Below are 15,856 nucleotides of genomic sequence, written 5' to 3' on the forward strand. Positions count from 1 at the left end.
ATAGCCCAACCATATACCAAACATCCTATAGGCCTACTAAACCACACCAAGAATGGCAATAGGAGAAACACCATTCTCACTTGCATATGGATCAGAAGCAGCAATACCAGCAGAAGTCAACATTCCATCGATTAAAACAGAACACCCCAAAGAAGCTTCGCAAGAAGATGAACTACGACTAAACCTTGACACAACAGATGAGCTTAGAGAAATACCTTCATCTGGATGGCACAGTATAGACAAAAAATGATGAACATGCATAACAAGAAGTTAAGAACTGAGCATTCATGGCAGGAGACTAAGTTCTTAAACGAGACGACATCATAGGAGGATTAGCAAAAGTTAGAAAATTAGAATGCAATTGTATCGGACTTTATGTAATTTCAAAAGTTATCTAACGAGGAGCTTACATGTTAGCAGAGACCAGTGGAAGAATAATACCCCGAACTTGGAATATGTGTAATCTTCAAAAATATTATTAATAAAAAAAATTATTTACTTCTTCAAAGATCTATCTTCAAAGATCTATCTAAGGATACTTAGCCCATCCACGGTAATAGTCTGCCAAGCTAAAATAATCTAAAGGGTGCTTAGCTCATACACAATGATAGTCCACTAGGCTAAAATAATCTAAAGGTTGGTTAGCCCATCTACGACAATAGTCTGCCAAGCTAAAATAATCTAAGAGTGCTTAGTCCATCCACGGTGATAGTTTGCCAAACTAAAATAATCTAAAGGGTGCTTAGCCCATCCACGGTGATGGTCCACCAAGCTAAAATAATCTAAGGTTGCTTAGCCCATCCACGGTGATAGTCCCCCAAGCTAAAATAATCTAAGGGTGCTTAGCCTATCCATGACAATAGTTTGCCAGGCTAAAATAATCTAGGGGATGATTAGCCTATCCTCAGAGGCATTCCGCCAGGCTATATCAAATCGAAGATATCTACAAACCCAAATACGTTTAGCTCGGTCGCCAAACAAATGGCATTTTTCAAAAAAACATGTTGACGAGCAACTCAACTAAAATCAAGGTAAAATGCAATTATTTTTCCAAAATTAAATTACCTTTTTTATTCGAATGGTTTAAGATGATTGCTATATAATCTAGTAATTTAGCAATTACCTTATGTCTATAAAATCAACTCGGCCATAGGGTCTGAGCCATAAGAATTCAACATACAAAAGAATGAAAAAAAGTAATTTCATTCATTTATAATATAAGTTTTCTACAAAGTCATTACCAAAGTTTTTAGGTCAAGGGGCCTATATTATCACCTTCGCCCCTTTGCCCGCCCTCCTCATCTTTCTCTCCTTCCCCCCCCCCCCCCTCCAAGTTCCTCTGCCCAGGAGAAATCATCTCCGGATAATGCTTCTGCAACTTAACAACCATGTCGTTCTGTGATTTCACATAAATCTTAGTAATCTGGTCATCGGTCACAGCTAGCTCTCCCTCCAGAACTTCAATTTTCTTGGTTAAGTTTTCTTGCATAGACGAGTGACCCTCTCGAGCAGTAGCTAATTCATCTTAAAGAGCAGCGAATTTATCCTTCATTTGTTATAGCTTGCCCTCCAAATCTTTGGCTCTTTTCTTAGAAGCAGATGTAGCATCAACAAATAAATTAAGCTCAGTCTCCTGTGAACCAACTTGGCCACGCAAAGCTTAATTCTTTTCCTGCAGAATTTGAGTACAGTCCAGTTGTTCCATCAGAAGAGACACCTAGTGGAGGGCCAGGTCGTTATCATGCTCCCCCTCCAGCTATGCCCAGTCAAGCGAAAGTGTATACTTCTTGGCAAACTAGTTAGCCAATTTGAAATTATCCACCACAAATTCACTAGCCAAAGCTTGTTCGACCAATTGTTTGCATGGTGGAGGAGGGGGAGGTATAGCTTCAGTCCTTTCAATCTCTAGTTGGGAAGCTTGGGTCTACAGAGCAGGAACACTTGAAACCAGGGAAGGAGGTGGGTCAACCCTTACTCGCTTAGGATCTGACAAGGAAGCATCATCGACCGAATGAGCAGCCTTCTTTTTCTTCTAACTTAGTAGCTCAATATTTTTTGCCCGGCTCCCCATATCTGTAAAAAGAAAAGAATTTCAGTAAGTAAAAATAAACTAAGAGAAGAAGTATAAGTTTTTGCCCTCAAGAGGTAAGTGATTATAATGCTCGGCCACCACATGATCCTCAATCACATAAGTCGACTCCCACCATCTGGATTCAGCTTCTAGCAAAACTTTTATTGATATCTTATCATTTCAAACAATGGCTTTTATTTCCCTTACTACTGCCTTTTCTTCGGCGTCCAATCTCAATTTACTAGACCTTTTGTCTACCAGACAATTCCAAGACATCCAAATACCACCCCATTGCTCATCAGCTGTATCCTCTACAAAAAAGAATTTATCTTTCCAATTTTTCAATGAAGATGGAAGCCCGACAAATAATCTCATCCCTTCCGAGCATGAAAATGCCAATATTCCTCATCTTCCAGAATGTTGGGCTAAAAAAAAGCGAAAAAGATATGGGCTGAGGTGTGCAACCTTTTCGTTTGGCACAAAGCTTGAAATCTAGAAAGTAGCCTCCAAGAATTAGGATGCATTTAAGATATAGACACTTAGTAATACTTCAAAAATTCCACATCCAAAGGTTCTAATGGCAAGCGCAGGCCTGACATCAACTACTCTTCATATATCGCTATCCGCACAAGACATAGAAATGTGCTATTAGCTTGCCTGCTTGCTCTGATGAGTGAGAGACGATATCATTCGATAGATATCCCATAGGTTTTGAAAAATTATAGAAGATCCAACCTAGTGAGAGAAGACAAAGTCTCAGAAACCCCCTTAGGCATGTTTCCTTCTGACGAACCTGCTTCAACATTCGGAATGGAACTAGCAACATTTTGAGCTATAATCTTAAGAAACTCCACCACTTCTGCTAGATTCTCATTGAAAAATAGTTCATGGGTACTCAAATTCTGACTATAGACAACTACAAGTGACCGAGGAGTATTGCTCAAATCACTCATTTTCTCGATGGAAACAAAAAGAAAATAAGAAAAATACAAATGGCAATGTAAAAAATACCTTCAACAGAGTAGCTAAAAGGAAATCAAAGACAAAGAAGAAAGCATCGTCGTTGATTTCAGAGAAGAGAAAAAACCAAATGAAAAACATAAAAGGAAAAGAAAGAGAAGAACTAGGTTTAAAGTAAAGAGGCAATTAATTACTCTGATAAATAAACTGTCACTTGTCGCCTTCTCGCTTACTAAAGAAATTTTAAATAATGCCAACTCACAACAAAATGACCATCCAATGAACACCTGACAGCTGTCCCCAAAAGTTACAAATGCAATAACCGAAGAAGTCATGCGAGCAGTCATATCACACTATGGCTGGGTGAACAAACAGATTAAACATAAATGTATACAAGACCAGAAGGGGGGACTAATAATACTACCTGCCTAAAAAGTCAAAGTTAAATAGTCAAAGTTATGACCAGCATGGAAAGTCAAAGATAGAAATACTTCCAACATGGCAAAAAAGAAAGTTGAATGGAGGCGTGGATCAAAAGAAACGAGCAAAGACAAAGACCAAACAAAAGTTTTGTTCGCCCAAAATGGCAAACAAAAGCCATACTGAACAAACAATTGCAGTAATTACTAGAGACAAAATTTTACGAACCGAGCAATAATCACGCATACGGCCAGTAAAGAGCGAATTTTACGGAAATCACCTTGGAGATTTAGCCAAGATCACTGTTGTAAATAAAACAACGACTATTTCCCAAAAAAACTTAAAAATACCAATCAAAAGAGAAGAAACAAGTAAGCTTACTATCTCTACAATTCTCTGTTACTATAGAATTTTCTAATCTCTCATTGAAAAATTAAGATCTTTGATTTAAGCGTTAAAGTGACCTACTAGAAGACCATCTACCTTATCTTTCTTTTTTATTGCAGGTCTACGTGTCAACAGGGTTAAGACTACGAAGACTACCGGTAGCATTACTTCCAAATCTTTGATTGGGTTGGGTGTGATTGACCGAAAATATCATCATAGACATATTAAGCTATTTTTCTTCTAAAATCAAAGTTTTTTGTTTTTTAAAGGCGAGGAGAGAATATTGTCGTAGAAAGAGAAAAAGAGAGCAAAACGTTTACAGTGGGGAGGAGGGGAAAGCGAACAATTATACAGAGAGGGAAAGAGAGTGAGAGTTATTTTAATTTTTTATTAATTTTAATAAATGTTTTTATTATTAAATTTAATGGTTTAAGTAAAATTTTTTTTAAAAAAAGTATTCAAACGTGAAAAACAATAAAAAAAACTTTTTTAAAAAAATCAATTTCAATGAATGAAACTATAAAAACCCTACAAATAATAATGCAAGAGTTAAGGTCGGGCTTCGCAGAAAATGTTAAAGAACCCATAAATTGGAGATATTACTCAGTAAATTGATTATTTCATATAATATAAGTATTTGATATAAAATAGGAGGCTAATAATAAAATAGTGTTTACCTTGATTATTTATTTTTAAATTTTTATTTAAAATATTTTTTAATTTATGTTTTAATTTAAAAATAAATAAATAATTATTTTAAAAAATTGTTTAAATTTGATTTTTTAAATAATTTAAATATTTAATAAAAAAGATTAAAATAAATTTAATTTATTTTAATAATAAAAAATATATAATTAAGTGTTATAATTATTAAAATAATATATTATTAATATTTTTAAAAATTATTAAAATAATATACTCTTTTATTAAATTAAAAGATAATTTTAAAATAAATAAATAAATTATAAATGAGAATACGTTATTTTAAGGTAAATTAACAATTTAAATCAATCATAATATTAACTGATTTTAATCCTATTTAAATCGATCTGGTCCCTGGCCACGTCTACGGCCAGCTCCCTAATTTTCTAGACTCAACTCGTGCCTGCTTCTCATCTGAGAAACCTATTTCCAACGGAACTCCCCGACAGCTCGTAGCTGTCTCTTCATCAAAGCAGAAGTAATTTTCTCACTTTAGCTATTAGCTTCAGATTTCATAATTGGCAATTTCATAGTCGTCATCTTCATAAAGATCAGACAAAAAAAAAATCTGCATAAAGATCAACCATCACAATATTTTTTGAGCGGAGGATGGATGTTCACTTCATTTCATCAACACGGATCCACACTTTCTTTAAATCTCATGCTTCACCAATTCCAATTCATTCCAAGCATCTCCCTTTTCACCAAATCTACCTTAGGCCGGCGAGTTGGAGGATCGAATCTGGGGGATTCTCCCTCACCCATCAAGTGCTCGATGAAATACCTCTCTCCGATACCTTTGCTTGGAACAATCTTATCCACTCCCATTTGATCAGTAGAGATCCTATCGGCGCACTTTCTATTTATCTTCACATGCTTCTCCAAGGTGCTCGTCTTGACAAGCGCACTTTCCCTCGTGTTTTAACTGCTTCTCGCCTTTGCAGCAACCTTTGTCTCGGCAAACAAGTTCATTGCCAGGCTCTCAAGCTTGGCTTCTCCTCCGATCAATATGTCATTACTTCTTTAATTCAAATGTATGGGGATCTTGATAGCACTGACGCTGCAAAATGGCTGTTTGATAAATCTCCTACCAAGAATTCTGTTTCTTGGACCATGTTAGCCAAGTTCTACTTATCTCAAAATAAGCCGGATTTGGCTATTGATATGTTTCATCAAATGATGGACTCCAATGCGTATCAAGTTGATCCAGTAGCGTTAGCAACAGTTGTTGGTGCCTGTGCTAAATTGAAATCTGTGCAACAAGGAAGAAATGTTCATGAGATAGCAAGGAAATGTGGACTGGAGTTTGATATTTTGGTGGCCAATTCTCTTTTGAAAATGTATATTGATTGCGACAATATTGAGGACGCTCGGGCAACTTTTGATGGAATGCCAACCAAAGATATCATTTCATGGACGGAAATTATAAATGGGTATGTGAAGAATGGAGGATTTAATGAAGCTCTCAAATTGTTTAGGTGGATGAATGCAGTTGGAATAAAACCGGATTCCCTATCTATTTGTAGTGTTCTCCCTGCTTGTGCAAGACCGGCAGCTTATAAGCATGGGAAAGAGATTCATGCTTACTTGCTAAGAAACGGCATTCAGCTTAATCATAAAGTCCAAAATGCTCTTATGGACATGTATATTAAATCAGGATTCATAGAGTGTGCTTCAAATGTTTTTGCCCGGATGAAGAAGAGGGATGTTATTTCATGGACTGTGATGATACTAGGCTTTAGCTTACATGGACAAGGTGAGGTTGGAGTAGAATTGTTCCACAGGCTGGAAGACTCATGCATAGAGATTGATCAATTTACACATCAAGCTGTCCTGCGTTGTTGTACTACCGCATGCATGGTTGAGGAGGGAAAACTTTATTTCAATTGTATTAAGGATCCGAATTCCACACACTATGCCTTGATGGTTGCTCTTTTAGCTCGTGCTGCGCTTTTTGATGAGGCAAGAGCCTTTATTGAAGAGCATCGGATTGGAGGGCATGGAGAGGTACTAAGAGCAATGCTAGATGGGTGCCAGATCCACCAGCAAGCAGAAATAGGTAAGCAGATCATTGAGCAACTTTGTGAATTGGAACCTCTTAATGCAGAAAACTATGTGTTACTGTCCAATTGGTATACTGCTAATGCACAATGGGAAATGGTTAGTAAATTAGAAGGAAGAATTAAAGACACAGGTTTGAAGCCTAAGAAAGTTTATAGCTGGATAGAATTCCACAATAAAGTTCACACATTTGGGACAGGAGACGTATCCCACCCAAGAGCGGAGAGAATATACGAGGAGTTACAGCGTTTAATGAAGAACATTGAAGTTGAAACACATGGACCTACTTTTTTAAGCCTCAAGGATGCAGAAGAAGAGCGGGAGTGCATTCAAATTGGACATAGTGAAATGTTGGCACTTGGTTTTGGGCTTATCAGTACACAGGCAGGGGCAACAGTTCGTGTTACCAAAAATCATCATGTGTGTCGCCGCTGCCATGATTCTGCAAAGCTTATTTCTAAGATAGTAGAGCGAGAAATCATAATAAAGGACTCAAATTGCTTCCATCATTTTAAGGATGGAACTTGTTCGTGTAAGGATTATTGGTGATTGAATTTTGATATCTTGATTTGTCTTATGGTATATTGCTGTGATGAATCATTATATTTCACTAACATTGGACGTTGAAGGCAATGTATGGAAAGAAACCTCCAGAATTGTGGACAAGCCAATCTGAAATGGATCAGGAATTCAGGATTTTTGCATGGATTTCCAAGATTAACGTTTAATCATGTGAAAATTTTTTTTCCTGTAAAAATATGGTTGCCTAGCAGGTTGCTCATCCGGTCTCTACTTTGTAGCCGCTGCAAGAAAAAGTGAGAATATCTGAGGTGAGGAATACCGTCGCCAGTATACTGCCGGATGATATTCCCAGGTTTTCTTCCTTCGCTCAATTTAGGCCACAAATTGTGCTTATGGTCAAATCTAGCTGGTGCTACGTGTCAACACGTTCGCTCAGGGAGCTGGGGCCCTTCCATCCCACTTAAAAGGGGTATGGATGATTGCCTGATCTTACAGAGCTTCAAAGCCAAAAACTCGATGATGGTAGGTGGAAACACCTCGAGCTCCTGCCCCGACAATGTGTAGTAACACATTCACCGATCGAGGAAAATTATTTGCATGGCCTTTTTATCGCTTGGTGAGAGTGGTTCGGTGAAGCGGAATTGTCTAATATGTAACGCCGGCACCTTAGCGTTGAACTTTTAATGAGCGAGGCTGAAGGAATTCGAGCAGGAAACAAGAACTAGCATATTTGAAGTTTCGACTACTGTAGAACCGTGTCACTTTACCAGAAACCTACCATCATATTTTATGGTCTGGACTGCATTTTCTTAGTTCTGAACAACAGGAATCTATTCCCAAAAATATCGATTAGCCTTATCGAGGGTATCATGTAAGAGTCTACCATGTATATATGGACTACATTATTCACAATTCAAGCATAATTAATAGTAAATTGCCCATTTATCTATAATTTTATTAATATAAAATAATTTTACTAACTTAATTTACAAATGACATGATAAGATTTCCTCGAACAGAGGTGAGGTTAAGAAAATGAATCCACAAGGCTACTCGACTTCTGAAGATGTTGGGTAAAAGGAACATATCGTGGAGGTTCAACCACAAGAAGCCCCATTGCCAACATGGCTACATCAAGTTTTACAGTTATAACAATAATCAGAAATAAATAAATAAATAAACCTAAAGTTAAATTAAAATATAGAGCAAAACATACCACTTTGCTTGATTGGGGTAACTTAGTTCAGAAACTTCAAGTTTCAAGGAATTGCTAAAATTTATTTTGTTTTGTTGGCGATAATCCTTGACTTCTGGATAAGTTAAGCTACTTCACTCTTTATGAAGGAACTTACATGCCTTGCCCAGTTAAGTTACTACTTACTTACCGAGCCCAGTTAAGTCACATCGAGAAAGTCCAATATTTTAACTAAACAATGCCTAAGCATGGGTAGGCTATCAACCCAGAGTCAGCTCGTGTATATTCATGAAATATTAGACGAGTGAAAAAGATGAAAGTTCATACGAAAAGACTGTCCATAAGAATCCGGTCACAGAAGTTCCTAACTGTTCAAAATTTGTAGAAATGACCAGGAGTTATTTTTCTGCCCAGTTCAAGTCTCCCCTCTGGTAGACCTCCTACGGGGAGGAGCAGAAGTATCTTCCTTCTCATTTTCATCTCCCTTCTCTCCATTGCTTCCTTGATTGTTTGAGGTCTCAGACGTATCAGTCCTTGTTTCAGTGGTATTAACCTGCAAATTACAAAGAGCACAAAAATTTCTATGATATAAATCAGACATAACGACACTCTCAAGTTGTGCCTGCTTTTCTGGTGCAAATGACATAGCACTGGTTTTTTGCCACTAAAAAGTATTCTTAAGAATACTGCCAAGAAAATAACCACAACAGAAAAAAGAATGCCTATAGTTTCTGCCTGCTCAATGAGATCCTGCAATAAAACTTTTAATCCAATAATAAATGCCCCTGTCAACTTCATTAGAGAAATTGCAAAACTTCAATAAATAGAAATTTTTGTGTACTCGCAATCATCTTAAACTTGTATGCATCTAGGAATGTGATGTCCCAAATTATGTCCAAGAGGGGGGTGAATTGGACTTTAAAAACAATTTTCGGTTCTTGCTCAAAACCTTTGAAAATTGCAGCTAGGTTCAACTAAATTAACTAATGTGAGAAATGAACAATATAGATCTATTGACAAGTTGACTCAAGGTTAAGCTATATGCAATCAGTATACTGATATAACAGACTATATAAGCATTCAGTAAATATATCAGTAATCTGAATATGTTTTCAATACAGCAACCAGAGCAGTATACCAAATATCCTATCTGACAGCACAACAGATAACCAGCAGACTATATCAGATATCAACAAATCAAGAAGAAAAGCGATTTAGCGATGAACTGCTTTTTCTCGCATGGAAGCAAGATCAACGAGAAATGATATCAATTTTCATATCAGCAAAAGTATATCAATCATAAAGCTAAATTGCAAAAATGTAAAGAGCAAGGGTTGAGAAAATGAACACTGGAATTTTTATAGTGGTTCGGCTTTAACTAGCCTACATCCACTCTCTCAAAGATCCCACTTTGAGTCTTCACTCCACTATTCTTCTCTTTTCAAGGCAAGAGACAAAGCCCTTTACAAATCTTCTCAACAAAGCTTTTACAAGTAGCTTCACACTTCTACCAAGTGTTATCCCAAACACTTATCACAACCAAGCTTCAATAGGTGCTTGAATAACCTCTCACAAATGATAATAATGTGTTTAAAAACTCACTCTCACTCAATTACAACAGAATCTATAAAGAAGAGTTGAGTAAATAAGCCAATGATGAGCAATAAATCACTTTGAGCACTTTGAATGAAAGCTTTAAAGATTTTGAACAGTAGAGGGACTTTCATTAAGTGCAAAATGGCCAAAGGAAGGTGTATTTATAGCTTTGGAACGTTTTTTACCGTTGCAGAACTCATTTGAACGTTACAGATACGAATTTCAAGAAAATAGCCGTTATTTTGTCGTTTTCTGCGATGTTGTGCAGAGTTGAAACAGTTAGCGTACTTGAGAAAATAGCAAACCAGTTAGCATACTAAAATAAGTAGCAAACCAGTTAGCATACCAGGAAAACTTTTTCTGCATAACTTTCAAAACTATAACACTTTACACCAAATCATAGTTAAACATTTTTTAGGCCAATAATCATGATGTTTCAAAGAAAAATCATTTGAGGGATTGAAAATAAGGATCATTGACTTTTACTCCTCAATTCTTTTCACAAGTAATCCGAAGAAATAAAACTAACTCTAATACTATATGTACCTTCAATTCTGATTTCCAATACAGCCTTGGAAGGTAACCTTTTCTTCTTTTATCTCTTTTGCTTCGTCTTGTGTTATCCTTAGAATGTCATCCTTTCTTCATAAGCACGAATCCATCATGAAATCCTTTTGTCCTTTTTCTTTGAGATACACAACACTTAAAAACAATGTTAGTTTGATTCTAGTTGAGTTTTGGTATCATCAAAATCTATGCTCCTTTGAGCTTGTGGGGTCAACAATCTCCCCCTTTTTGATGATGACAAAACTCAATTAAATCACCATGTAAACGTAAGTAAGTGTGAGTATGTGTATGAATGTGTATGTGAGAATAACTCCCCCTATGTATGTGCTTATATCAACAATTAATCACAAATAACTCCCCCTTAATAATTTCAATAAAATATTCATAAGCATTTTCTTAAGGAGTCAAGTGTGACTAAAGATACTAACTAAATATGCACAATATACACACTAATCACAAACTGTATATATCATTCACAAGTGATATCAACAATATGCACACCATAAAGTTATATCAACAATATACTATTCACAAACTATATCAACCATGAGTAATCACAAACTATATCAACCACAAGTAATATCAACAAGATTACTCATTCATTACTTTTCTCCCCCTTTTTGTCAGCATCAAAAGAATATGGGAGAAATCATGCATGTGTGAATAAGTCAAAATTCAGTTTAGGTGCAGTGAATAAACAGTCAAAATAGTAACTGATATAGCAAACTAATTTAAAGTTCAGAAAAACCAAAAGTAGCAGACTAAGTAGCAAACTAACAGACAGACTGTTAGACAAAATTCAATTAAAATTCAGTTCATCCTTTCAGCCTAGAACTTCTTCTGATTGGTTTTGGAGCACCCATTTTCAGCTTTTTGGGCTTGATAGGTTTGTCACTCAAAGTTTGAAGAATTGCAGCAGCCAATTCAGTTCCGGGTGTCAAAGGAACAATAGGCCCAGCTGCTAACTCAGTAGTACCAGACTCAGCTGCAGACTTTTTGCCAGTTTTAGTCTTTTTGCCAGAGGGTTTACCAGTTTCCTCTTTCTGTTTGCGTCTTTGTTCTTGTTGAACTGTTTTGCCCTTTCCTTTTGCAGGAGCAGCAGGAGCAGGTGTCTCGGGTTCTGCCTCAGACTCTGAGTCACTCATATCTTTCCCACTACCTTCTTTGCTGCCTCCATTACCGTTCTCATCATCAGAATCATCTTCATCTTTTTCTGCTTCAGCTTCTTCCTCTTCTTCCTTTTCTTCCTCTTTCTCTTCTTCTTCTTCTGTTTCTTTCTCTTTCACTTCCTCCTTTTCTTTTTCTTTCTCGGTTTGAGGAACAGAACCAGTAGCAGCCTTACTGGTTTCTCCAGCCTCAGTGGTTGAAATACCCAAATGAACTTTGATTTTAAACAACTCTTCAACAATCTTGTACATCAACATCAAAGTCCCATCAACTTTAGAGTCTAGAGCATTCATAAGAATAGTTTGAAAACTTCTAAATTTTTGTAGCTCTCCAAGTTCCATTTCAACAAATTCTCTCAAATTGTTTACTTCCTCCAAAATACCTTCAACATTGAAAGTACCACTTGCACTATCTTTGGAGCTAGCACCTTGCTCAAATCTAAGCTTTCTACCATCATCATCTTTTTGCAAGCTAGTGATTGGGATCATATTGGTCCTAAGTTTCTCAGTTTCCAATGGTATCCCAAAGTCTCTAAATAGACCATTTAGAAGATGAGCATAGGGTAGCTTGTAAGGTGGCTTCCATTTCATGATTTGTTTCAGCATAAAATAGGCAAGATTAAACTCAATTTGGTTCACTATATGCCAAATTATGCAGAGGTCAAGGGTACTCAAATAGTTGGGACTGCCGGTTCTAGGATTCAACACATAAATGATAAAACTATGAAGAATTTTAATGTGTTGATGAGCATGGGTAATGCTAGTCTTATCCTTCACTTCGCCTTTAAACACTTCACCCTCAAAATCTCTTTTGTTAAATCCACCAACAGCAAAAACATCTTTGTGGGAGCAGATTTTGTTCCCACTGTTTGGAATTCCTAGGGCTTTAGCTAATCTAGCTACTGTCACTTCATAAATTGTCCCTTTCATTTTCACCTTAAAAGACTCATCTTTGTCAGAATCATCAACCCTCAAATTTTTATAGAATTCTTGCACTAAATCCACATACACTCCTTCAGTATCAGAACACAGTTTATCCCATTTTTGATACTCAAATAAGGATTGCAAAGGAACGGAAACTTCAACAAAAGCAGGCCAGTGAATATACCTTGGCTCATGAATAGCCCTCTCCATATGCACAACTGGAGCTTTTGAAATCCTTTTCTTTTTGGTTCCCTTCTCTTGAACTGGCTCGCTTGTTCTTTTCTTGGTTGTTTCTTTTGGTTTACCAATTACCAGAGGAGCATCCTTTTGTGGAGGTGGTGACGCAGGGATACTTGCGTCAGTTGAGTTTGATGATGAGTATGTGGTGATTTTGGCTTTCCCTTTTCCTTTGTCTCGTGCCATAACCAATCTTAGAAACAAATTAGGCCGAAATGACAGAGAGAACTGAGATTATAAATTCAGTGATGTGAGCAGCCAATATATATATATTTATATATATAATCAATTTAAGCATATCAACATCCATTTTTTACAACAGAGCGCAATGAAAAAATTAGAACAGACAGCAAGAAAAAAAAAATTCGAGTGCTTACGAATCCATGGCAGTCGATTTATTATTATATACCACATTTCACGAAATGTTAATGCCCAAAAAAAATTAACAACAGAGCGCTAAAACAGAGCAAACAACCGAGAGCAAATAAAAGAAATATCAGCACATTACGAAAGCAGAACAAACAGGCATAGAAGAATATGAAACACGATTCCATTAAAGGTTTAGACTTTATACCTGAAATATACTGAAACAGAGTGTGCGAATCGACAAAGAAAAATAACCAACAGCAAATGATTTCTTTCGGCAGATTCAGTGAAATAAAGGAAACGAAAAATTTCGGGGATTTTCTTTCTGTAAATAATCGATTTAATCGATTTACTGCCAAAGGGTTTCGGAAGTATTTGAGAACGATGAAGGGAGACGATGGCTTGGAATGGTGCGACCGAAATGGGTTTGCAAGTGGAGAGAGAAATGCAGCCGTTCGTGTTCTGAGATACGAAACGACGGAAAGAGGAGTTTTGAATTTTAAAAACTGAAAAGACACAACTGTAGGTTTTTGCAGGGAATAGGTAGTGTGTAGCAGAGGAGAGACGGCGAGAAGACTGATGGTTCAGAAGAAAAATTTAATCCTGCGCAAATCAAAGTGTTAAAAAGTCCATTTTGCCCTTAAATACATAATGATGCAATACTTTAAGTAGAGGGGTATTTAAGTCATATGGGCTTTAAACATGCAGAATAGGCGCTTCGAAAAAAAAAAATAATTTTAGAGTTTTAGAGCAATCAGACCTGACTTCCAGTTTGCCAACGAAAAAGTAGGAGCAGTGGTAAAGCGTTTAGCAAACAAGAAAATTAGCAAACGGATTAGTATGCCACTGAGAGCAAATTCGCAGACATCGCTCATATCCGATATAACCTTAATTTTTCAAATTGCACCAAAAATATCAGAATGCATTTTCAACACTGCAAATCAGCATATATCACTTCATTTTCATATGGAAACATGAGAATACATCAAAACTTAATCAAAAGCATCAATCATACCAAGTTCTCTTCTTATTTTGCAAAAAATTTCCTCACTAAGTGGCTTTGTGAAAATGTCAGCAAGCTGTTTTTCAGAAGGGACAAATTCGATTTGAATATCACCATTTTGAACATGATCCCTAATAAAATGATGTCTAATTTCAATATGCTTGCTTCTAGAGTGTTGAACAGGATTTTTTGATAGGTTTATAGCACTAGTATTGTCACATCTTATGGGAATGTGATCAAATTTAATTTCAAAGTCTTCAAGCTGTTGTTTCATCCACAAAATCATGCAACACAACTTCCAAATGCAATATATTCAGCTTCCGCAGAGAAAGTGCAATGAAGTTTGCTTTTCTTGTGCCATGAAACTAATGCATGACCTAGAAATTGACAAGTTCCAAGTGCTTTTTCTGTCTAATCTACTACCAAAGAAAATCTGAATCACTATAACCAATAAGATCAAATGATTCACATTTTGGATACCATAAGCCAATGTTGTGAGTGCCAATGAGGTACTTAAAAATTCTCTTAACTGCTACAAAATGAGATTCTTTTGGACATGACTGAAATCTTGCACATAAACATACACTAAAATGAATATCTGGTCTAGATGCTGTTAAGTAGAGTAAAGAACCAATCATACCTCTATAAAATTTGTTATCTACCTCTTTCATCTTTCTCCAATTTAATTGTTGAGCTCATGGGAGTTCCAATACTCTTCATATCCTCCATTTTGAACTTCTTTAGCATATCCTTTATATACTTGGACTGATTTATAAAAATTCCATCTTTCATTTGCTTAATTTGCAATCCAAGGAAGAAAGTAAGTTCACCCATCATACTCATTTCAAATTCACTTTTCATCATGTTGGAAAATTTCTTACAAAGAGAATGGTTAGTGGCACCAAAAATAATATCATCTACATAAATTTGCACAATAAGCATGTCTTTTCCAATTTTCTTAATGAAAAGAGTAGTATCCACTTTTCCTCTTTTAAAATCATTTTGAAGCAAGAATTTACTAAGTCTCTCATACCATGCTCTAGGAGCTTGCTTTAAACCATAGAGAGCTTTAGTAAGCTTGTAAACATGATTTGGAAAGTGAGGGTCTTCAAAACCAGGAGGTTGAGCTACATAAACTTCTTCATCAATGTATCCATTTAAAAATGCACTTTTAACATCCATTTGATAAAGCATGAAATTCTTAAAACAAGCAAATGCACACAACATTCTAATAGCTTCAATTCTAGCAACCGGAGCAAAGGTTTCATCAAAATCAATACCTTCCTCTTGGTTGTATCCTTGAGCTACTAGTCTAGCTTTATTTCTAACTACATGTCCTTTTTCATCCATCTTATTCCTAAATACCCATTTAGTTCCAATAACAGTGTGCTTTTTAGGTTTAGGAACAAGTGTCCAAACTTTGTTTCTTTCAAACTGATTTAATTCCTCTTGCATAGCAAAAGGCCAATTTTCATCATTTTGAGCATCATCATATGTTTTGGGTTCAAATTGAGAAACAAAAGCAACATTACCAAAATATCTTCTAAGTTGAGCTCTTGTCATCATTCTTTGTGATGGACTATCAAGAATGTCATCTTTGGAATGATTTCTATGGTACCTCCATTCTTGTGGAATATCTTGATGTTGAGGTTCCTCAATTTGTAGTTCTTCCACATTTG

The 15,856-nt window shown here is 36.1% G+C and overlaps 1 protein-coding gene across 2 annotated transcripts; it reads left to right on the top strand.

Annotated features, from left to right (window-relative positions):
• The first annotated feature begins 4,890 nt into the window (after positions 1–4,890).
• On the top strand, positions 4,891–8,057 carry LOC110638790 (pentatricopeptide repeat-containing protein DOT4, chloroplastic). Of its 2 annotated transcripts, XM_021789471.2 has the most exons (2): positions 4,891–6,599; positions 6,801–8,057. In XM_021789471.2, the coding sequence occupies exons 1-2, from the start codon at positions 5,150–5,152 to the stop codon at positions 7,148–7,150; spliced, it is 1,800 nt and encodes a 599-aa protein (XP_021645163.2). In that variant the 5' UTR covers positions 4,891–5,149; the 3' UTR covers positions 7,151–8,057. The 2 variants fall into 2 exon arrangements, with proteins under 2 accessions (XP_021645163.2, XP_021645162.2); XM_021789470.2 differs by having other exon boundaries at positions 4,891–8,057.
• Positions 8,058–15,856: the final 7,799 nt, after the last annotated feature.

The sequence above is a fragment of the Hevea brasiliensis genome, unplaced genomic scaffold (genome assembly GCF_030052815.1).
Source record: "Hevea brasiliensis isolate MT/VB/25A 57/8 unplaced genomic scaffold, ASM3005281v1 Scaf219, whole genome shotgun sequence".
NCBI classification, from domain to species: domain Eukaryota; kingdom Viridiplantae; phylum Streptophyta; class Magnoliopsida; order Malpighiales; family Euphorbiaceae; genus Hevea; species Hevea brasiliensis.